The 22,425-nt window shown below is 46.6% G+C and overlaps 1 protein-coding gene across 1 annotated transcript in view; it reads left to right on the top strand.

Annotated features, from left to right (window-relative positions):
• The first annotated feature begins 1,105 nt into the window (after nucleotides 1-1,105).
• The window catches only part of KIT (KIT proto-oncogene, receptor tyrosine kinase), a 59,760-nt gene continuing 38,440 nt past the window's right edge, over nucleotides 1,106-22,425 (top strand). Inside the window, exons 1-2 of the mRNA XM_069790070.1 lie at nucleotides 1,106-1,277; nucleotides 19,989-20,228. Of these exons, the coding sequence (XP_069646171.1) occupies nucleotides 1,211-1,277; nucleotides 19,989-20,228 (307 nt within the window). The 5' untranslated portion in view covers nucleotides 1,106-1,210. The remainder of the gene's footprint in view (nucleotides 1,278-19,988; nucleotides 20,229-22,425) is intronic.

Genomic DNA, 22,425 nt, shown 5'->3' with positions numbered 1-22,425 from the left:
TTTCTGCCCAAAGATCTGTAGTTTGTATTATTTCTGCCCAAAGAGCAGCTCCACTCCAGCTCCGCAGCTACAGAAGCGAGCGCTCCAGGATCCTCGTCAATTGTCTCATCGGTGCTTAAAAAACTCCCTCTGTGGGATTCCACAATCTCTTCTCCGCAATGCATTTGTAGACTAAATTCTCCTTACTCTTTGCAAGTGCTTTGCTAACATTTAAGCTATTTCTTTTTTTTTTTTTGCTGAGAACTAAATGGATTACTTTTTATCTTGCCCTTGAGGGACATGAAAAACAATTGCTCACAATCCTCTTTGTGAGAAGGTTGTCCATGTTTAAGCTCCCTGTCAGCTTTCTCCTTTCCATACCGAGCCAGCCAGTTCTTTCAATCCTTCCTTTTGTGTCACACTTCCAAGTCTCACTTCTGGTGCTCTGACCGACCCTTAAGAGGTGGCGGCCCAGAGAGCGGGCACGCTTCGCGGCCTCGGGGGTGCGAGCCAGGGCAGAGGCGTTACCTTTGGTGCACCTAGAACCTGCCGTGACACCTCCAGGAGCCACCGGCGGGGATGTGAGAGCCAGCCAAACGCCTTTGCACCTGCCCTCGGAGGGATGCTCCCTCTGTTCCCAGGCCCCGTGCCCAGCCTGGCCGCCGCGCCAGCCAGCCGCCCCGGGCCCCGCTGCCCCCCGGGCTCAGCCAGCCCCACCGCCCCGAGCCCTCCGCGCCGCGCTCGCCGGTGCCCCGCACGGCAGCCGCGCTACCCCGCGAGGAGGGCGATCTCTCTCTCTCCCCCGTGACGGCACCGCGTGCACGCTCGGCCACCGGGGTTTTTTTTCTTTTTTAAGCCATTTTATTTGCGGGGCGGGGGGTGCGCGGGGGGGGGGGGGGTGTTCGGGGTCTTTTACGGTGAGCCTCACCGCGGCAACCGAGGACGCTCGCCGTGCCCCCGGGGGTTGGCGGAGGCGGGGGGGCACCCTCTCACCTGCGCCCATCCCCGCGGCGGCGGGGCGGGGCGGGGCGGGGGCGGGGGCGCGGAGGGCGCCGCGGGGGGCCGCGCAGAGCGGCGCCGCGCGGGGCGGGCGGCGGAGGCGGAGCCGGCGGCGGCGCGGCGGGGCCGAGCCGTACACTCCGCAGCCCTCCCGCGGGGGCTCGGGCATCTCTGCGCGCCGGGCGGTGGGAGCGGCAGCCGCGCCGCGCCGGGCTCGGGGGGCGGCGGCGGCATGGAGGGCGCGTACCTGGCCTGGGAGCTGGCGCACGCCGTGCTGCTGCTGAGCCTCTTCCCCGCAGGTGGGAGCCGCGGGCGCGGGCGGGCGCGGAGCCCCGCGGGGCCGGGGCAGGCGCGGGCGGCTGCGGGGAAAACTTCGGTCGCCGGCGGCCCCTTCGGCGGGGGGGGGGGCGGCGGCGGCGGCGGCAGCCCGCGGTCTGCCCTGGCATCGCCCCGCGCCGCTTTGCGGGACGCCCCGCCGGGAGGTGGGGGGGGGGGGGGGGAAAGTCCTTTGTTTGCAGTGCGCGGTTATCCGGGGCTGGGAGAGGGGCCGGCAGGGAGCCCCCACCCCCCCATCTCCGCGGGCCGGGCTGTTTTGACAATAAACTCTCCGGTAATCGGTACAAAATGTCCCCGCGGGTAAGTGCTCGCTGAACAATGGGCAGGGAACGAGCCGCCGCCGTCAGGTGTCCAGCGCTCCCCAGCAGAGGTGCAGCCTCGCCGGCCAGGGGGTGGGGGGTGGGGGGTCGGCTCGGTGCCCCGCCGCGCCCCGCCGGGGGGTCGGTGCCCCGCGGTCCCGAGCGGCCGGGCAGGCGGGTGGCCGCGGGAGGAGGCATCGGAGCCGGTCCGCTCTGGCGCCGCCGGTCCTCCGCGGTGGAGGGGAGGGCGAGCGGTGCCGCTCGGGCCTTCGGGAGGGCTGTCAGTGCTCAAACTTCGGTGCGCCGGGTGTAAATCAAAGGTTCCTTCCCGCTGCGTTGCGGAGGTGCCTTCCGACCCAAAGCGTTCTGCGAAAAGGGGGTTTCCTTGCCCGACCTCACAGCCCTGGCGCGCGGGGGTAGTGATTTTAAAGACAGCGATCTGGCTGCAGCGCCGGGCAACTTCGCACATGGCTTTCGGAGTCGCCGTGCAGCTGGTTGCACGGTTTGTAGGCTTGAGGGGCGTTTGGAGGCCTACGGAGGAAGGTGCCGTAAGGAGGTCGCTGCTGGGGTTCGAGGAGTTGCACCCGGGGGGAATTTGGCCCTGTGCACCGAAGTCTGAAAGCGGGTAACGTGGAAGGTTATTTTGCTCCTTATCTAAGAGCAGGCTGAGGAACCAGGGAAGCGACGCACAGTGCTGGATGTTTACCGCCTGCTGCCACCAACAGAGAGGAGCCTTGCAGAGCACCCTGTGTGAGAGCAGCCGGGGAGGGCTCTGCGAGTCTCTGCCCATGCTGCTGGGAGCGAGTCAAACTAAAATACCAGGAGCTAACAGTAGCGACACTTTACGCTTCTTCATTGTAAGCACTTTACTTTGGGATGTGAGAGGGCGCAGTAGTTGATTGATGAACGTTTTTGTTAATAGCTTTGTTTGGGTAACTTTCTGGGTTTGCTCCCTTTTGTTTATTGGTAAGCTGGAGTGTGATATCTGACAAGTTGGACTTTGCTATTTAGAAATACCCACATCCGTCTGCAAAATGCTAGTGCTGTGGCCACAGAGATGGGAAAGTCTCCTGCCAGTGTGTTATTCCTCGAAATAAATTAAAAAAAAAAAAAAAGCTGAAATTATTAGTACGCACCAACTTTCTTTACTTCATGTATGTCTTGCCTGCACTTGAAGGTTATCCTTCATCATATGGTTAGACTGTCCTTAATGAAAGCTTGAGAAACAGGTCAGACTGGCAGCATCTCCTGGAAGACATGAAATGCAGGCTCCACACTACTGGAGAGGCAAGGAGGGAACCTTTATCGTGATCCTTCCTCTGGTTCTGGGTTCAAACGCTTACTTGTGGGAGACTTTTCAGCTCAGGCACATCAGACAAACTTGTGTAGACAAAAATACACTGTGTAGTAGGCATAAATGACTTGCTGTTGCAAAAGACAACTGTCTTGGGTATGTACGCACATCATCTGTGTATCACGCAGATGTAGGAATAGTCAGGGCTAGTTTTGTGCCGGAGGAGGTATCACTGATGGCTTGTGTCCTGGCAGGGGCACAGGGGACATCAGAATTGACAGGCAGGACCGAGCTGCTCTGCTGTGCTGGGTTGCTCTGGAGCTAGCATGACCCTGGGTTATTTCTGGGTTTGCCTCAGTGCAGACACTTGGACTGGATGATCTCCCACAGTCCCTATTGAGATCTCTCCTATCCTGTCGTTTATCGGTATACAAATTTATATTAAGTATCCTTCTTTGGCCTTTAGTCAAGAGCTCCTTCCTTTGGTTGCAAATAGGGAAGGAGGATGTAGAAAACAGAGCTCAGTGCAGCTTCTTGGAGGATAAACCATTCATCTCCCCTGTCCACAGCCCCTTCCTACTTTTTGTTTTCCTAACATACGCCACCACTTTTCCTTCCATTTGGGGATTGCCTAGTCCTCATTTTATGCAATATTCTGGAACGATCTCTTCTCTGTGCCTCTCCTGTCCTCCCCCAAGGCTCGCCCTGTCCCCCACCCCCCAGTACTCTGGCAGAGTCTCTGGGGCATTTCCATCCCGTGGTCATGGAAGACTGGACATGGTTCCTTTCAGCATCCATCAATACAGTCAGCTGCAGAGTAATAGGAGGCTCTCCCTGTGCCCAGAGGGAAGAATGTCTGTTTTCATAATGCTTCCTGCTACCTGTCAGCCACGAGGGAGGAGGCTTGAAGGAGGAAGATTGAACTTGATGAGGATTGTGATTGCTGTCACTCAGTCGCTGCCTTGACCCCCTCAAACCATCTGAGTATCCTGCCCTCCCTACACCCCTGTTTCTATCTCTGCTCTCTCCTCCTCCTTTTCCTCCCTGCCCTGTGGCAGTGCAGATTCTCCTGCGCAGAAACGTGGCCCAAGGCCACTGCCAGGAACAGAATGGAAATGTCAAAGATTGCTCAATACTTGACTCTTTTTTCCTTCCGTTACAACTGGGAACCCTCTCCCAGCAAGTGCCTAAGTGATTTTTCTTCAGGCTTTTTAACAAAGATGGTGATAAATTTGGCAAGAAGCGAGACTCCCATTTGCATCCCGTTTAAGTACCATTCATAGAGACTGGAGGCGTTTCCATGCACTCATTTTGCAAGAGAGAGCCTCTCGTTGACAGATGACTGCAGCTGGAGTACCGTTGGGTCATACTGGCTCTCTGTGGACTTTCCACCTCACTTCAGCCCTCCCAGAAACCTATTGTTGATTGTCCAAACAGTAACGCTTCTTTGCAGGTGCCTGGATCGATCGAAGGATCCTGAGTCACCTCCAGAAGGGACATGCTGCACCAGGACACAGGTGGAATTGGAAAGGATATGTCTTTAGCACATGTAAACACGAGCTAGGATAGGTCTTAGCAGGAACATCTGAGTCATGTTCCAGTCGGTAGGAGTTTCTCGCAGAGAAACTTGTCCTTTTCTCTCTCTGGTCTGTTGTGAGAGGCTGTAATGATACCTCTATATTCTTTGGATTTCTGTCTGAACTATAATTCGTTGTTAGTGCAAGCTGTTCAAAAGATTTTTAAGGCATATCTGGAGCTGTCAAACTAAATACCAAATACTACGCATTTGTAGTTTGAAGGAAAGCTGCTTTCTAGCCTGAACTTTCAGTAAACGCTCTGGTGTAATCGGAAGGTAAGGACTAACAAATTCTGGATGAAACAAGAACCACACGGCATCAAAGAGTTTCAACAACATATATGTTTATCTACAATACATGACAACTGATCTTATCTCATATCAATCTTGTAGAAGAGAGGCAGTAATTGCTCAAGGTTAAGCCACTTTTCAGCTTTTTCTCCCTGTCCGTGAAGATGAGTGCCATTGCAGAGATCAAGCGTTGCACATTGTCTTGCTCTATGTATGTGACACATGTTTTTACAGATGTTGTTTTCTTTTTCATCTAGTACAAACATCTTCCAGGATTTTGACTCATTTCCTTAAGTCTCTTTCAGCTGTTCAGAGAATGGCTTGAGGAAATGAGATCTAATATCCTAATGCATTGCATTTACTGTAAGTACCTTCTCACTTTAAGTACAAAACTTTTGCCTTTTTGTAATTTCTGAACGTCCTTCTGAATATTCCTCTGCACAAGAAACAGCTTCTGTTCTTCAGAAACTCAGCTTCCCTGGTTAAGGCTCTTCAGCCTTAATAGAGCTTAAGTTATTCATTGTAACCTTAGGCAAAAGAGGAGAGCTGATGCTAAAGGCATCTAATGGAAGTGGTGATCCAGACTTCAGTGTGTTAGTCTTTTGGACATTTATTAAAAAGTCTGAAGAGAATGCACATACAGATTACTAGGATTTGGCATAAAAGGAATTTTAAAATTATTATTACTCCTCTGTGTTATTTTACTGCAGGAGTATTGTGCTTGGCTTTTTCAGTGACTTTTAGGAAACCAGAAGGGCTTTTTCTGAAAGGACTCTCTTTGACAATGAATCCTGCAAAAAGTCATAAATGAACGTAATTTTACGCGTGTGAGCAGTCTCCTTGGCTGGTTGCCAAACCTAATGGCAACTGAAGTGTATTGTTTGTCCACCGGCCAAGATTGCTGCCGTTAGTGATAAAAGCGTAAGGGGAGTGTAAACATCTGTGTTTGAAGGGAGAATGCGACTCCTATTTTCTAGGGTATACCAATTAGAAAGCACAGTAAATGTTAATCTCTCAGTGGATTTACTCTTGGGGATTATGGTGATTTATTCTGAAAACATAGGTTTTCAGATATACCTTTAAATGGATTTTTAATGATCTTTTTCGTGTCGCAGCCGATCTTTTTTTACAGCACGTAAGGCTCTTGGCTACATTATCTTTAACAGCAAACAGGCATGCAAATAACAGAAAAGTTTCTAATGTTGCTACCATGCTATGCAACTCCCAGGCTGCTCCATACCGATCATTCCTGGAAATTGTAACTCAGATGAAGCATCATTTAGTAACATTGTCAGCTACAGGGGGTTTTGTCACTGGGAGGCTGACAGCATTAAATGTCTATGATTTTAAATGTCATCTTGACAGCTGAATCCTTAATCATGTAACATAATCATTAAATATCTGATATGGAGAAGAATCTGCTGGTCAACTAGGCACTGACGGTTGGAAATCTAAGTGATAAAGAGGATGCATGGGCTGATGTAAGTTAAGAAGAGATGAAAACTGTGGCAGGGAAATTTGAAAGTCAGAGAGATACATCTCTCACAGGTTCTTTGGAAGACTGGCAAATGCCAGGTTAGTCCTACATCTCCTTTCTTTTCCCATCAGCAATTGTCTTAAGCTAAGTAGCGCTCTTCTGCTCATGCTGGGTGAACATGCTCCTTGTGACATGGAGTGGACTTCTTTTAAAGAAAGGCTTTGTGCAAAAGCCACACAGGAAAAAGAAATCAAACTTGTTGGTTATAACCTGTCCTTCAGAGCCTGCATGTTTTTGGGGGGGAGAAAAGGTCCCAATGAGCTGTGTAATAGAAGTGGTTTGGGTGTTCACATACCTAGGCCATTCATAACTAACTAGGTTCCTGCTGAAGGGTATCATGAGATTAAAAACTTGCCCCTGGCTCTCTTAATCTGTTTTTTGTTCAGGAGTTAATGGCTGCACCGACGTCACGTGTTGAAGGTTTTGTCTGCAGCCCTCAAGACTGGAAACTTCATTCTTTGCTGAATGCAATCTGGCTTTCTCATGCATTCACCTGCCTCCCGCAGCTGGGTTTCTAAGAGACGCGGCAAGTCTTAGGGAGCTCCCACAGAACTGTAGGAGCAAGGCTGGAGGAGACTTGCAGAGGTCATCTGGTCTGTCCCCTGCTCTCCCCTGGGCTCAGACGGAGCAGATCTTGCCAGGCAGACTTTCAACTAACCTGCTCTAAGGCAGACTTGTGGTGAAGAGTCTACCGCCTAGTACATAACTAGTAGTTAAAAGGTCAAAAGCTTCTCCTGATACCTAACCTAATCTCCCTTGCTGGTTGCTTAATTCCATCCTTTTTTTTTCCCCCTGCTCTGCTGGATACACTGAACTGCTGATCACCATCCTCTTTTTAATAACATCTTACACATCGACAATTAATATAACATCTTTGACTTCTCTTTTCTATGATAAACCTTTTCCAGCCTTTTCTTTTGGTGCGTCTCTTGTAACTCCTCCTCCTCTTGTTCTTCTCGGCCCTCTCCAACTTGTTTGCATTTCCTCCAGATACGATCTGTAAAATTGACGCCTGACGCCAGATAAGAAACGTAGTGCTCCCAGGTTTAACAAAATAGTTACCTCCCCATGTACTATGTGCTTCAATTTGACTCAAAGCATTGTAAATCTGATCTTAATCGTGATTTAAATCAGCCAAGAGTAAGCCTCATTTTAACTGCTTTGCATTTCTACTTAATCATTTTGTAAAGAAAGGTTTAACCTCCTTTATTACCATTGAGATAGAGTTTTAATTAAATATAGCCTTTGCACTTAATGTTATACTTACTTTGATTAATCACTGTGCCTGTATTTAAGCAATTATGTAGGTTGTTATATGTACACTTATTCTGATTCTTTGTGTGTATGTTTTAATATGAAAATAGAAAGTGTTGACATTTCTTGTATTAGATAATTGATCTTTTACTAATGATTTGCATTGATTACAATGAAGGAAATGGGAATTCTGAAATGGTCTTCAGTTAGGCAAATAACACCACATAGAAGCCAGCCAATTCAGAAGAAAAAACTCATTGAGAAATGTTTTGAAATAAAGAATTAATGTCTGAAAGGCCTATCTGTAGTCAAAACTGTGGTTTCTAATCACTATGCTGTAAAAATTTCAGAACTAGTCCATCTCAACCTCTTTTTATTCTTAGAATGGCAATGGAAAAAAGATACATGTTTTTTTCCAACTCCTGATCAATAGCTTCTCTTTGAATGGACTAGTTGCTTAATTGAGTTGTACTGAATGAACTGAAATAAAGAAAATATTTTCCCTGCACCTGCTAGGGAACTCCAGATGTGAAGGCTGGTTTATCACTGTGGCACAACCTGCCTAGAGGTGCTCAGTGACTGACTTCCATGAATTCAGTAGTTTGATTGCCTTTAAAATGTTAGCAGCAAATGTACGGCTTGAATAATTTTTTGCCTTTAATTTTTTTTTAATGATTAGAGGAGTTGTAAGTTTACATTTATGTTGTTGTATTTTCAAAATTACTGTTGAATAGTTTTACTTTTAAAAAGGAAAATATTCATTATAAAAATCCTATGTTTTTACTTTTAATGTAATATTAAATTAAATATGCAGTTTAATAGGGTATTTTTACCTGAAGTGGTTCCGTTCGTGTGCCTTAGATGCTCTTCTGCACTAGGACCTGGTACTGAGGCATTCATTTTCTGCTGCTCAGTGCCCGATTCTTTTCCCTACTTTTGCTGCCTCTTTGTTTGCTGTTTTACATGGCATGGAAGTGCTTTCTGTGCCTGGATGAGCATAACTTTTTAACTTTGAAAAGAAATTATGTTATCTTCAACAAAATAAAAGCTTCCTCCCAGTAGTGTTCATTGTAACACAAGCTGTTGAAGTTTCCTATTCCATAGCACGTCTGACTTCCAGGTATTATACGTAAAATTGCTGACTTTGCAGTAACGCTAATATCATCATACCTAGGATTTGAGATATGCAGCACAATAAAAGAGGTCAAATGGAAGGAGCAGAAGTAAACCCTATATTTCTGGTCTCCTCCCATAAACTAGATACCATCAGAAGCAATGCTGAAATGGGATTCCCTGCTTAGGCAGGTACTCAGACCGCGCTCACAGCGCGATGCCCTCTTCTGTGTCGTTCCTGGGGTAGGAAGGAGGACCACTTTTTCAATAAGCAACTGTCTATATATATATGCCATGTATATGCAATTCGTGATAGGGCTTATTAATAAACTAGGAAATAAAGTACAATTTACAAGCAAAAATTACAAGTGGGACTTCTGCTGACATTGGAGATTAAGTTCAAGAGCTGAGTTATGTATCTCCTTGCCAGAAGACTGGGGAAATGAAACTGGATTGTCAGAAATATATCCAAGTCTCTGTATTCAAGGCGCTTCCAAGACAACATCGGTGACAGACAGGGTGTTAGCGTGATTACCTGAGGTGAGATTTGTTCACGCAAGGAGGTCCTGAAGAACATGCTGATGAATCCTCCAGAAGTTATCCTCATCACAGTTTCAGAAGGCATGTGCAAAGATATTTCTCTAATACTGGGTCTGCCATTAAAAACATGTTTATTAGATTTGGTATTGTCTGTAAAACAATGCTTTTACAAGAATTTTTTACCAATGTCTTAGTTAGTAGCAAAGTTTGTGTGCTAGTTAGACAAGGGAAATCCAGCTTACTGCAGGCTGATTGACAATCACTGAATAGATGAAGTTAATTTATATGGACAAATAGGGAAATACTCCAAAACCTCCTTCTTAAACGGATGTGTGCCATGTGGTTGCATGACATGTGATGCAGTGACTTGTATTTCGGTAACTGAGCTATATAAATACTTTAGCTATCTTATTACTAAAACCAGGATTTTTCTCATGAATCTGTCAGTTCTTTCAGTGAAGGAAAAGAGAATACAAAGTAATACAGACATATACAGGTAGCTGTGTCTTTTCTGCAAAATTTGATGAACATATTTATTAATCTGAAAGTCTTGTTTATTGCTGTAATCTTCTAGGAGAAAGTACTGAACTAAATATCTAGAGAAAGTAAAAAGCAGTGCTGCTCTTTGTGGTATTTAATGTGGTCCATCATAAAAGCAATGATAACGTAATTATGCAATTATTGGTATATATTCCCCTCTGGAGGCCTTACGTAGATGATTACCAGTGCACCTTTTAATGAAATTGCTACTATTTGATAAAATTACTGCCAAGACTTGAAATAATTAGAATTCGCAATGCCAAAAGTCTTACATTGCCTTCCTCAGTTGAGCCTTTTCCAAATAGACATTAATTCAGATTGCAAAACGATTCACTGTTCTCCAGTTTTCTCATTTCTCTTCATTAAAACTACCTTTTCACTGCATTTCAGAAAACACGCTTTCAAGCCCATGTTGCTTATTACAAGGAACATTTGTTCAAAATGGAAGTTGAAAGATATTGCACCTTTTAATGTAAATGTCAGCAAAGAGAAGTGAGAAGAAAAAGCCATTAAAGGAATAGACTGGATGAATGACAGCTGAATTTGAATACACTATGCATTAGTGTGCTTTTTCATTCCTTCTAATCATTCTCTGTACTTACTTTATAATTTGTTTATTTATGTGTCTAACAGCTGATAAAACTAACTGTGAGAACAGCTGGTTAATAAGTAATTTTGGAAATTAGAGGGAAGGCGGCAATAATTCAGTAGGAGTAAGGATCAGTCTAAATGTATAAATCTCAACGCTGACAAGTGTTGTGGCAAACAGTTGCTCTTTTTTTTGCAAATCCTACTTGTGTGTGTGTACATACTTATATATTTATTTGTCCTCTGTATTTTTCTTTGAATAAGAATTAGCCAGTAGTTGTTTTAAGCTTAGACCATTCTAGTTTAAAGAAACCTGATAGGTCAGTCATGCTTCGGGTTTGGTTTTGTTCATTAGTACATTGCCTGTAGATTCCTTCTGTGGTGGGAAGTTTAGGTGTAAGAGACCATAGCGCATCGATGTGCTGTAATAAAATGAATTAATCACCTAGAATAGGTTGTTGCTTACAGTGCTTCAAGACGAGTGGCTGGACTGCTGTAGTACATATGGTGCTCCTTCAAAAAACAAACCCCCAAACCCCAAAACAACAGAAAGAGCTCCAAAGCCGTGATTTCCCAGAAGAGGAGGATTCAGAAAGGTATCATACCCAGCCATGGAAAGAGGCATGGCATTTGGTCCTGCTGTGGCCATTTAGTATGTGTGCTGAAGTAGAATTATATTCAGCTACATGTCTGCCTTTGACAAATGCCTGTCTTAGCTGTATTAGCAGAGTGAGGCCTGGCAGTCAGAAGGGGCAAGCCGCTTGGTAGGCAGGAAAAGCGGCCTGTTTACATGGCTGGAGTTTCCTCACCCCAGCAAAGGCAAACAAAGCGGCTGGGGGAAGGGGAAGGTGCACCTCTGTCTCTGGAAGGTGCAGTTACTGCCCCCAGCCCCCTGCCTTGAGGGAGCGTTGCGCTTGCATGTATGGGGCAGCTCTCACATGTTTGTTTTGGAGGGCATGCGCAGAATCTGCTCTGCTAAGCCTGCTTCTGAAATAAGGAAGCAAAGTACGATGAGCGACATTGCTAATTGCTGCGACAAGACCCTCTGCAGGAGCATCTGCTGGCTTCCACCCACAAGCAGGGGTTCAGCCCAGGTGCTCACATTTGTCCTGCCTGAAGATCCTGTGAATGTGTCTCTTGGAGAGTGGGATGTGCGGGGGCTAGAGAGCTGGCTGGATTTGTCTTCTTGCCACCTGCCTCTGATGCTGGCTGTTTCTGATTAACCACATCTCATTCAGAGGGGTGCGTAACCTCTCTTCAGGTGTAGCTGGGTGTCTCCTCAGTCACCTGAGCTGTTTTCTCTGCAAGGGGTAAGCACCAAGTGCCTTTTACTTGTCACGTGGAGCGCCCTCCCAGGACCTGAGGTGTTTAGTGAGGCAGGTCCATGTAGGAGCAATCCCAAACCGTGGAGCTGAAAGCTTCCCGTGGGGCATCACTGCAAAGAGGGGTGTCTCACAGCCACAGTCAAGGTCCAGCTGCCTCTGTGGTTCCCCACACTCATGCCTCCACAGATGATAAAGACAACCTTTGTTCCAGCCTCCTTCTGCTTCCTCTCTTGGGTTTGCTGTGGGTGGGAATCAGCTGGCTGGCTCTGCACTTGCTCTTTGGGTTGGGGGATACCCGTTTCTCCTTTATGGTGCCTGCAGATGGAATTGTTTTGGCTGTGCCTTTGAGTGCTGGGCTGGTGAGCGCCCGCCTTCTGCCCTCCACAGTGCCCTTCCTCTGCCCCCTTCCCGTTCAGGCTGAAGGGTCTACGGCGGGGGGGAAGGCTGGGTGACAAGACAGTGGTTGCCCTCATGCAGCTGGGTAAATGTCAAAGCCCCCACTAATCCTCTCCTCTGGTTTTCTGCTTACTAACGTACAGCCTCTGAGGATCCAAAACTTCAGAGCAAGTGCAAGCACAGGAGCTCTGCATTTCTGCTTGGGAAACACACGGCGTTGAAGAGTCTGTTGGTCAGCAGATAGCGCTGACTCTGTTAGATGGGTTAGAAACAAACCACTTTGTTCTGCAGGGAAGCCTAATCAGTCTAGACCCTGTAATACATGCCCAGTGACAGTTATTTTTCAGTGTCCGAGATGGAGCTGGGGCAGAGGAGCCAGTCAACGTTTCAATCAGCAAGGATTTGTGGCATTCAAATATGCCGAGAGTCCATGACACTTGCAGGGGACAATCACGTCTTTGGCCTTTTTTGGTCTGTGTCTTTGAGGAAGACACTAGCATGGGAGTTGGCGTGGATGGTTTCTTTCGTGAAGTAAGAGGCTATACTGCTAGCCGCCTTTTCCCCTGCAGCCTAGCTGAAATGGGATCTGATGTAGCTTTCAGATCAAATCATTTAAAATTGACATTTGCCATTGCTAAACTTTTCGTCTAGCATAAGGGAGAGTGTCTGTTTAGTGAAGTGGAACAAAGCAAGTAGGCATATGATAGCATCTTTCATTTGAAAAATCTGGGAGATTTTGTACATCAGAGTAAATTAAAGTTGTTTCAGTGTGATTAACATGCGAATTTGACACTGTATTTGTTGCCTTGGGCCATGAAATGGTAGGACAAAGAAAATATAATTGAAAAGGTCTTAAATTAATCTCCATCATAGCATATGTCAAGTGTCATAGTGGCTTTAACAAACAAGAGACAGACTTGGAAAGGTGATACTCTTCAGTTAGACCAACTAATACTGTAAAGAAGACTGGGCAGGCTTCTGGCTAGGACTTCTGCACTTGTGTAAAAGAGACGTTTTTGCTTCTGCTTTTCTTTCAGAGCTGCAGGAGACTTGAGTGTCTGAAAACACACTCATTTTTCCAGCAGTGCTGGGTACGCTGAAAGAGGATATTACCTCCCTGCAGGCCATGTCTTGCTGATATCCCTGGACCATTGCGTCTACAGCAGTGCCACTACTTTAACTGATAAAGCTATCTCTCTTACATTGGTGTAGATGAGAAACTGAAAAATGTGGTGAGTGAGGTCTGTGTGACAGCCCTTGACATGAACCCAGTGCCCAGAATGAATAGGCACTGAAAAGAAAGCAGTCTCTAATTGTATCCGATCACCACAATCTTACATGAAAGTTGCGGACATTTTGACCCTTGAAGTTTAGCTCCTTGGTGCATTTGTCATAGAAAAAATGTTAACTGGTTTAGAAATCATGGTCAGGATCAGGTCATGGTCAGGTCATTGTTTTTGTTGCGCAGTGTGTGTACAGCTTACGTGGGGACTGCTGCTGACTATGAAGGTTATGGACAACCACAGGGGGAAGAGGCAGATGCTCAGAAGAGCCTGCCGTGCCCTTACAAGTGTGTCCCAGCCCTGGGACAGGCAGGGATAGGGATTTGCTCTTGCTGGGTAGCAGTGAACCTGCTGGCAGGTCGCTGCCAGTCCCTTGGGCTTGGCAGAAAGGCTAGTACTGGATATGAGCAGGTTGTGGCTGTACCGTGAAGCTGCGCTGTGCCCCTGTCTTGGGAGATGTTTGAGATAAGTTTAATGTGGAAAGGGGTGGAATAAGGCACAGGGTTGTTTTGTTTTGTTTTGTTTTGTTTTGTTTTCTCTGAAAGCAATCTGTTGTGTTATAGAGCTGCCACAAACTTCTTGTTCCTTTTAATGTTTAGATAGTTATTGGAAGAGGAAATGGCCACAGAGGGACTAACCTGTTGGCCTAAGGTTCTGCAGGAAATCTGTGGCAGAGCTGGGAATAAGATCCACAGCGCTTGACTCTTCATCTTATTCCATAGCAGTCCCATGTCCTTTGTTTGCTTGGCAGCTGGAGATGATTTCCAGTTGCTTGTGAGCGTGATGTGGACTTGCACCTGATGTGCTTTTCCGTGCTACAGCAGTGTTGTGGCTGAGGCTGAAAAGCTCCGGCATAAACTGTATTTTTTTTCCCAGGATGGTGCACTCCTTAGCCAAAGCTTTTTTTGTTTGCACATCCCTTAATTGTTACAGGAACATTCTGCTGTCCTTAATCATATCCCTGCAATTTGACCTGCATTTCCTATCAGTATTATCTAGAGCTGTTTTATTTTCTAATTCCTCCAGCCCTGTTTTCCAGATGTTCCTTCTGCATGCAGAAGTCACAACTGCTGTACTCCCCCTCTTTCCTCCCTCTCCCTTCATTTTTAGGTCTTAGGAAGCTGCTTGTAATATATTCATATATTCTGCTTCTTTTTTCAGTTACACAGCCTTGTTCACAAGTGATCCCGGCATTGTAGTTTTTAACACAAATTTGTTATATTACAAGGAGATGCTACGGTAGTGGAAGTGAGTCTTTTCAGCTATGGGATACAAATTTAGAACCTCCAGAATGGATCTTGGGCTGTCCAACTCTGAGCTTTGCAATTTATTTTAAGGTTTTTTTTTCATTGTTGTTCATTAAATATTTGCCATTATCAACATATTTTGTTAGCATGTAATAACTACCTGCTAGTTGCCCCTGAGGACAACTGTAGAGGGTCATCCAGAACCCCATTGTGGTACTCTGGATATGCAGTGTATGGGGAGTGTTGGATGTTTCGCAGTGGGATCCACAGTCTGTGACCAACAGTGGGAGCATCTGCCCCACTCGCCCGCAGGAGCCACAGGGGCAGAGGATGGGTTTCCTCTCTCCCCCTTCTCCTGTGGGGTCCCTGTGGTCAGGTGGGCTTCACTGAGGTGGGGACACTCAACCTGATATTGAAGTAGTGGTCCACCTCCTTTTCCAAGGTGGAAGGAGGTAGAGGCGGGGGGCATGCCCAGGTGTGGGTCAGATAATAGAATAAGGATGCACACCCACACCTGGAAATCTTCAGTGGAGACATAACGACGGGTTCCTCCATCCTGTTGCTCAGAGAGTTTACAGTCTCACTGGTGAATGGTACAGTCATGGTCCTGCCTGGGGTGAACATGGAGCCCTGGGAGGAGACAGCAGACGCTGTATCCCCTGGCGTTTGGCACTTGGAGATCTCTTACGATCCCTGGCGTATATTCTGCCAGCACAACTGATTCCCGAATTATTAGTGTCAGTGTCGTGGTTATGGTTACATGCTTATGATTGGTGTTACTGGAGTGCGCAAGAGCAACAGTGGGCCTGGAAGAACCCTGTTGTGCCTCAGGTGCAGCACAAATGGAGCAGTCTCGGATGTGAGGCTTTAGCAGTCTGAGGAAAGATCAAGAGATACCAGATGGACACGTGCTGTGGGGATTAGTACACTGGATTACAAGTTGTTGGTTAAACGCTCAGATTTCTGTTACTTAATTATTCCTCCAAAAAGAAGATACAAAGTCATTCCCATCTTTCTAAGCACCATTTTAATTCTTCTTTTTTAAAGACAGGCAATATTTAGATACATAATACCAAGCACACCTGATAGTCCTTGCGTTTACAACCTGTTGTCCTTACACTGCCATACTTTCCTTGAAGATACATTATTTTCAGAAGGCAACAAAAAACCCCTTTACATTGTGGGAATCCTTTGCACAAGGCATTAATTCAACTTGTACATTGTGTTGCTGAGAATTTGTAGGCTGCGTAAAAGGGACCATAGCAACATTGTCTTGAAATTTGAGTGATGGCTTCAACTGGAATATCGTGGACTGCCACAGTGAGCTTGTTCTCTCTTTGCCTTTCTTTCCCCACCTCTGGTACATAATGTATTTCTTGTACCTCTGGATGGAGTCATGCTCTGCTCTGTTGTTTACCACCTTTAAAAACTTTCCAACAACTTGCTAGATAATCCTGATAACAAGTGTTGAAAAATTTTGAACTCCTAGCCTGAATGGGTAGGATGAGTGCTAGGGGAAAGAGTAGGTAAAAGTCACAAACATTGCATAAAAATATGAAATTCTGTTTTTCTTAATCTTTCTGGCAATTATTTCTGAGATGCTTGTTTATATGTTCAGTCATGTGAGTTTGTTTAGAGGATTAGTGGACCTCATGTGGAAAATTCCTGGTGGTGCTGGAAAAACAGGTGCTGGTGGACTGTCTGTTGGGGTTAGCACTGATAAATAAATCTTCATCCGAGGGAGATGGGGAGAGAATGAGGGCTCCCTCCAAAACCCAGACCATAAACCAAGTAATTAAACTTTGCAGGTGGTCTGACTGTCCTTTGCTTCCTACTCTGTGGTAGATTTGTCAGGAAGAGGAGCAGTTACCTGACCTGGTCTTAATCCAGTATATACCTTAAGAAGAACTAAAGCTGTGAGATGAGTGAATTAAGTCTGGACTATATGACCTCATCCCAACTAATTATCCGATTGTTTTGCTTGAACGTCTGTTGTTATCTGTGTGGGTAGGGAAGTTCAGCCTCTGAATGGAGCAGCAGAGTGTGTTTTTGCATGCAAGTGGTATTCGTTTTCGAGAAATGTTCCTCCCTGGCTCAGGCATGGCTATTATACATCTAGTCCAACTGTGCGATACTGTGCTATGCATTAGAGGGGCATGGGGCGATGGTTATTTGTAGGACTAAAGAGCCAGCCTTTGGAAGGGGAAGGCTTTGTTGCTGCAGAACCTGTCAGCATTTGCACACATCACAGCAACGTGTATGGTTTGACAGACCCGCGCTCAAGTAGTAGGTCAGTTACGACATTAATCTATGCACTGCTACCTCCAATGTGTCCCTTTCCTCTGCCAACCTGTTGATGACACCCTACCTTTGACCTTCACGCGCCCTTGTGCCCTAGGGTTGGGTGGTTAAGTGGGTTTGGGAAGGAGGAGAAGCCCGATGGCTGGCCGTGCAGGACCTTACGGGCCGATTCTGTCTGGGCGGTTCGGAGCCTAGAGTTCCCGCGTGTGTCGTTCATCCGCTGCACAAATAGCCGGGAGAGAAGCGGAGGGAGCGGCTCAGCAAGCCGGGCTGTCTCAGCGTTTCCCGAGGGGCGAGGAAGTGAGTTTGTTCTCCACGTAGCTGTGGGGCTCTTTGAACGAGGTCACCCCTGGCCGCAGCTGGGAGCGTGTCTCCGCTCCGTCGTGCGCGCAGCGCGAAGGCTGCGGTAGGGTCCGCCGAGGGAGCATCCCCTGTCCGTGCGCACGCGTTGGACCGCGCGCCCGGCCTTTCCGCTGGCTGCCGCGGCGTTTCTGTCCGCGCGGCCGAGGTGTCCCGTGGGGTTTTTGTTGTGGAAGGGAGAGCGGCGGGTAGGGGCTGCGTGGGTTGGCTTTGTGCTTTCGGAGGCAGCCAGCCGCCAGCAGCGCCATCGCGGCGGTGCCGCCGAGGCCGCTGCCGGAGAAGGGGGTGCACGGCTCGGGGCGGCGCGCGTCCGTCCCCCCCGCCGCCTGTTTTGTGCCGGGCGTTAGGAGCCGAGGCCAGGCCGCCGCCGGCAGCCCCCCTCGTGCTGGTGAAGGAGGGCTGCCCCGTGGCGTGAGGAGGGGACGCGTTGGTGTTTGCTCCACGGCTGGGGCTGTGTGACCTGCCCGGTGCCGTGCTCCGCGGTGGTGGGGCAGGGGGTGGGCAGCGGGGGCTCTCGCAGCCCGGCCACGCGCACGCCTCCCCTGGCAGGACCCAGGCTGAGACCTTGCTGGCTGAAGGCGGGGAGGGATGCCAGCAAACGATGTCCTGATCTTCTCCTTTCCCAGCCTTCCTGACTCGTCTGAGGACCTAGTGCCAGTGTGGGTATACCGCATTGCACTTTTGCTATTTATGCAGCTCGTGTCATTTGTTGTTCGAAGTACCCTGTGGTCTGTGGGAACCGGCAGAGGAGTCCTCCAGAGACATCCCATGAAGGACCTGCATGGTCTTTCACGAGACCTTCTCAGAGGTCTTTGCCCTCTACCTTCTCAGGTGCCAAAAGTTGCTGGCTCCGATCTGAGGGGTTTGCAAATCAGAGGTCTCCTTGCCTCTACCCTGCTCTTAGGTGCCTCTATGTCCAGGGCAAAGGGTTTTTCCAGCTCTCCTACCTGCTGAGCCACCGCTGGCTGGGACCTGTGCTCCTCAGACCTTGGACTTTTCACTCTCCTTCTTCGAGCTGCTGTATCACAGCTCAGGCTTACACCTGCACTTTGAGGTAGCAGATTTGAAATTAAACCTGGGGGTTTTTTTCTGCCTTTTTCTGGCAATTATTATTTCTAGGATGGTTGTTTATGGTTCAGTTATGGAAGCATATATGCAGGGTTAGTGGACCTCATGTGGAAAATTTCTGGTGGTGCTGGAAAAATGACTGCCTGTGGGGTTAGCACTGATAAATTTTAATCCGAGGGAGACGGGGCGAGAATGAGGGCTCCCTCCAAAACCCAGACCACAAACCAAGTAATTAGACTCTGCAGGTGGTCTGACTGTCCTTTGCTTCCTGCTCTGTGGTAGATTTGTCAGGAAGAGGAGCAGTTACCTGACCTGGTCTTAATCCAGTATATACCTTAAGAAGAACTAAAGCTGCGAGATGAGTGAATTAAGTCTGGACTATATAACCACATCCCAACTAATTATCCGATTGTTTTGCTTGAACGTCTGTTGTTATCTGTGTGGGTAGGGAAATTCAGCCTCTGAGCGGAGCTGCAGAGTGTGTTTTTGAATGCAAGTAGTATTTTCAGTGGCATGACTCTGCTACTACATATGGATGTTGTACAATCTTGTACAACTGTGCTTCACATGAGAGGGACGTTAGCTAACAGCATAGCTATTGTAAGCTAAGGATTGCTTGCAGGACTAAAGAGCTACTCTGAAAGAGGAAGGGTTTATTTCTGCAAGACAACCTCTATATTTTTGTATGTTCTTTTGATGTTCAAGTAGGTCCATAGTAGTAAGAATTTATCTGCTTTTTCGGCTATGAACTCCATTTTGTAGGTTCACTAAGATATTCACATCAGGGATATGCTAACTCAGGAACCCCCTGCTTGATTTACCTTAACAGTGGAGCCAGAGAAGCCTGAATGTGCTTCTTTCTCCAAGTACGCAGTGTAAGTTGGGAAGTGGTTGGGAATTGTGATTTGAAGCTGCTAATTCTACACACCTTTAGTTTCTGAAAACTTTTTAAAAGTTGTGTTATAGCATGTTCAGTGAAAAAGAAGCTAAGAGGTCATTTAGAGCAGCTTTGGTGACTGGGAGATTGGTGCCTCAGTGAAACTAATTAGGTAGCGTTGGGATGGAAGCTTGAAGAATATTTTCTATGAAATTTTTTGGAGGTAAGAAATGACAAATTAGCACTTCAACTAAAGAAATAAGCAAGTATGGAAAGCATGTGCTGATGCCTTCATTAAACTGGACATTTCTAGTCTAAGAGTGTGAGTGGAGCTTCTGAATACATGAGGGAGCAGTTAAAAAAGGATAACTGTTGAGCAAGGAAACTTTAGTTCTTGGCAACATACTGAGTAAATGACAAAGAATGATTAAAAGTGCTGCCATGTAGAATCAGGCTCATATGTTCTTGAATTTAATTTTTAAATAGCTTGGGTCTGTTCCCATTCAAAAGCCAAACCATTGCAGAAACTGGTGCATGTGAAACTAGTTTCAAATGGTTTTTTAAAGACCAGTTTCCATCTGCAGTGGTTATTTGCTCTGTGTGCTGAACCTCTTACAGGCCAAAAGGTGTCTGTAGAATTGCACAATGCCATTGCAGCTTTATATTTTTAAGAAATAACTCCCAAAATATTGACTGCATATATACAACTATAAATAACAATTTTGCTGCAGGAAAAAAGAGAGTTCTATTGACAGGCATTGTATTTTGTGCTTTTTTTTTTCCAGGTGGTTCACTGCCCCGTGAAGAATCTTCACTGGTTGTGAATAAAGGGGAGGAATTAAGGCTGAGGTGCAATGAGGATGGACCTGTGACTTGGAATTTCCAGAACTCGGACCCATCAGCAAAAGCAAGGAGTTCCAATGAGAAAGAGTGGTACACCAAAAATGCAACAGTCAGAGACATAGGCAGATACATATGCAAAAGCAACGGGAGTACTGTCACCTCTTTTTATGTTTTTGTTAAAGGTAAATATCAATGAAGGCATTATTTTTGCTTTCCCCCCCAGTTTCCCACACCCAAAATAATAGGACAGTAAATGGTGGAGGAGGGAATGAATTTGAGGTACAGAGGGAGAACACAGTCTGATAGAAGAAATCTTCTTCTCTGTCCATTAGAAAGAAAACTCACTCCCAGCTTTGCTTGCAATGGCCTTTGTCACCAGAGCAAAGTTCTGGATGAGTTTCTCTTTACATCCCTGTTGTTTTGTGGTGAAATATACCTGAGCTCTCTTTCTAGAAGCTAGCCAAGTGACCTGAATCAGTTGTATGAGTCAGTTGTACTGTGAGGAAGCAAGCAGTATGTAGAAATGTCTTTTTAATTCCATGCCATCCATCAGTATGGAGTCATGTAAGGTTTGGCCCCAAGCTCTTGATTTATTGAGGCAGTTAGCTAAAGGATTTGGCTATTTGAGGCTGCACTCTCAAGCTTAAGCCAGCAGGCAGCAATGATTCCTATGCCTCCAGTTCCTGATCTACCTGTGACTGATCAGAAATGTCTCAGATGGGAAAAAAATGCCTCTGCTCTGACACATCTTCACAGTCCTTTATTACCCTTCTTCTTTGTGCAGATTTCTTCTCTTTTGTTGGCTCCTGATCTATGGGTTCATCAGCTGCCCTCAAGCTGACAGTTTACCATGCCTGGCATTCCCTTTTCCTTTCCAAGGAAGACAGTTTGTCGTGGTTTAACCCCAGCCAGCAGCTAAGTACCACGCAGCCGCTCACTCACTCCCCGCCATCCGGTGGAATGAGGGCAAGAATTGAAAAGAAATAAAACTCTTGGGTTGAGATAAGAACAGTTTAATAGATCAGAAGGGAAGAAAATAATAATTATAATAATAACAATAAAAAAATGACAATAATAATAATAATAAAAGGATTGGAATATACAAGTGATGCACAATGCAATTGCTCACCACCCACCGACCAACACCCAGTTAGTTCCCTGAGCAGCGATCCCTCCCAGCCCCGCTCCCCCCAGTTTATATACTAGACATGACGTCACATGGTGTGGAATATCCCTTTGGCCAGTTTGGGTCAGCTGTCCTGACTGTGTCCCCTCCCAGCTTCTTGTGCCCCTCCAGCCTTCTCACTGGCTGGGCATGAGAAGCTGAAAAATCCTTGACTTAGTCTAAACACGACTTAGCAACAACTGAAAACGTCAGTGTTATCAACATTCTTCTCATACTGAACCCAAAACATAACACTATACCAGCTACTAGGAAGACAATTAACTCTATACCAGCTGAAACCAGGACACAGTTATTTTGCTGCTTCTTCACATAGCTCTGGTGGTCTTTCTTCCCTGTTGATGGAAAAAAGTCCTACAACATCCGCTTTCTTGGAGACAGCATTCCTTGTCCAACAGGGGTTGTTTCAAAGAGCCTCCTGTGAACCCTGCCAGTCCTTTGAGAATTACTGCAAGGTTGTTCTCCAAGACAGGGAGATACCAGCACAGCGAAAAGTATTTTCCCAAGGGAAGATATCTTACATAGTGGCCACACAATTTAAAGAGTGCTCCGCTAACCACTGCTGAGTTGTCCAGATAGCCACGCAGCTACCAGGGATGAGTTTTCTTGACCTTCTGTATTCCTCTGAGACTATGGCTAAAGGAAATCTGGCATGTATTTTACCTGTGTGTGACAAACATTGTTGACTTTATCTACCATGACTGTTTTCCTGAAGGTCATGGTACTTATCCCAGACAGCAGTGATCACAGAGATGTTTGTGCCTTCCATTAGGTGAGTGACTCCTTCACCTCAGGATAGCAGGGAACACTTCCACTGAGCATGATTACCAAAGCATCAGAGAAGTTGTGTAGCCCTCATGCAACAGATGTTAATTTCTTTGTCTTAATTGTGTGAAAAATGTGCAAGCTTCACTTTGACAAGTTCCTGGCAGTAAAATAAGTATGTTTGTGAGGTGGGCCATCATTTTGCAATAGCCTGTGGCTTAATAACATCTTACATCACATTGAAGATGCTACCATGAGCTCAGCTGCTTGTGGGGTTGCCACAAGCAGCCCACACGCTTTCTGCTTGTAAAGCTGGGAATGAAGAGAGAACAGGACCAAGAACCTTGATCCTGCACAGTCCCAAGTGGCACATAAAATGGTGGCAGCTGTTTATCTCTTACGTCCGTCTGGGTCTACTAAACAAATTTTCT

This window comes from Haliaeetus albicilla, chromosome 1 (genome assembly GCF_947461875.1).
Source record: "Haliaeetus albicilla chromosome 1, bHalAlb1.1, whole genome shotgun sequence".
Lineage (NCBI taxonomy): Eukaryota > Metazoa > Chordata > Aves > Accipitriformes > Accipitridae > Haliaeetus > Haliaeetus albicilla.
The sequence above is the reverse complement of the archived record's forward strand: the minus strand, read 5'-3'. Positions and strand labels throughout refer to the sequence as shown.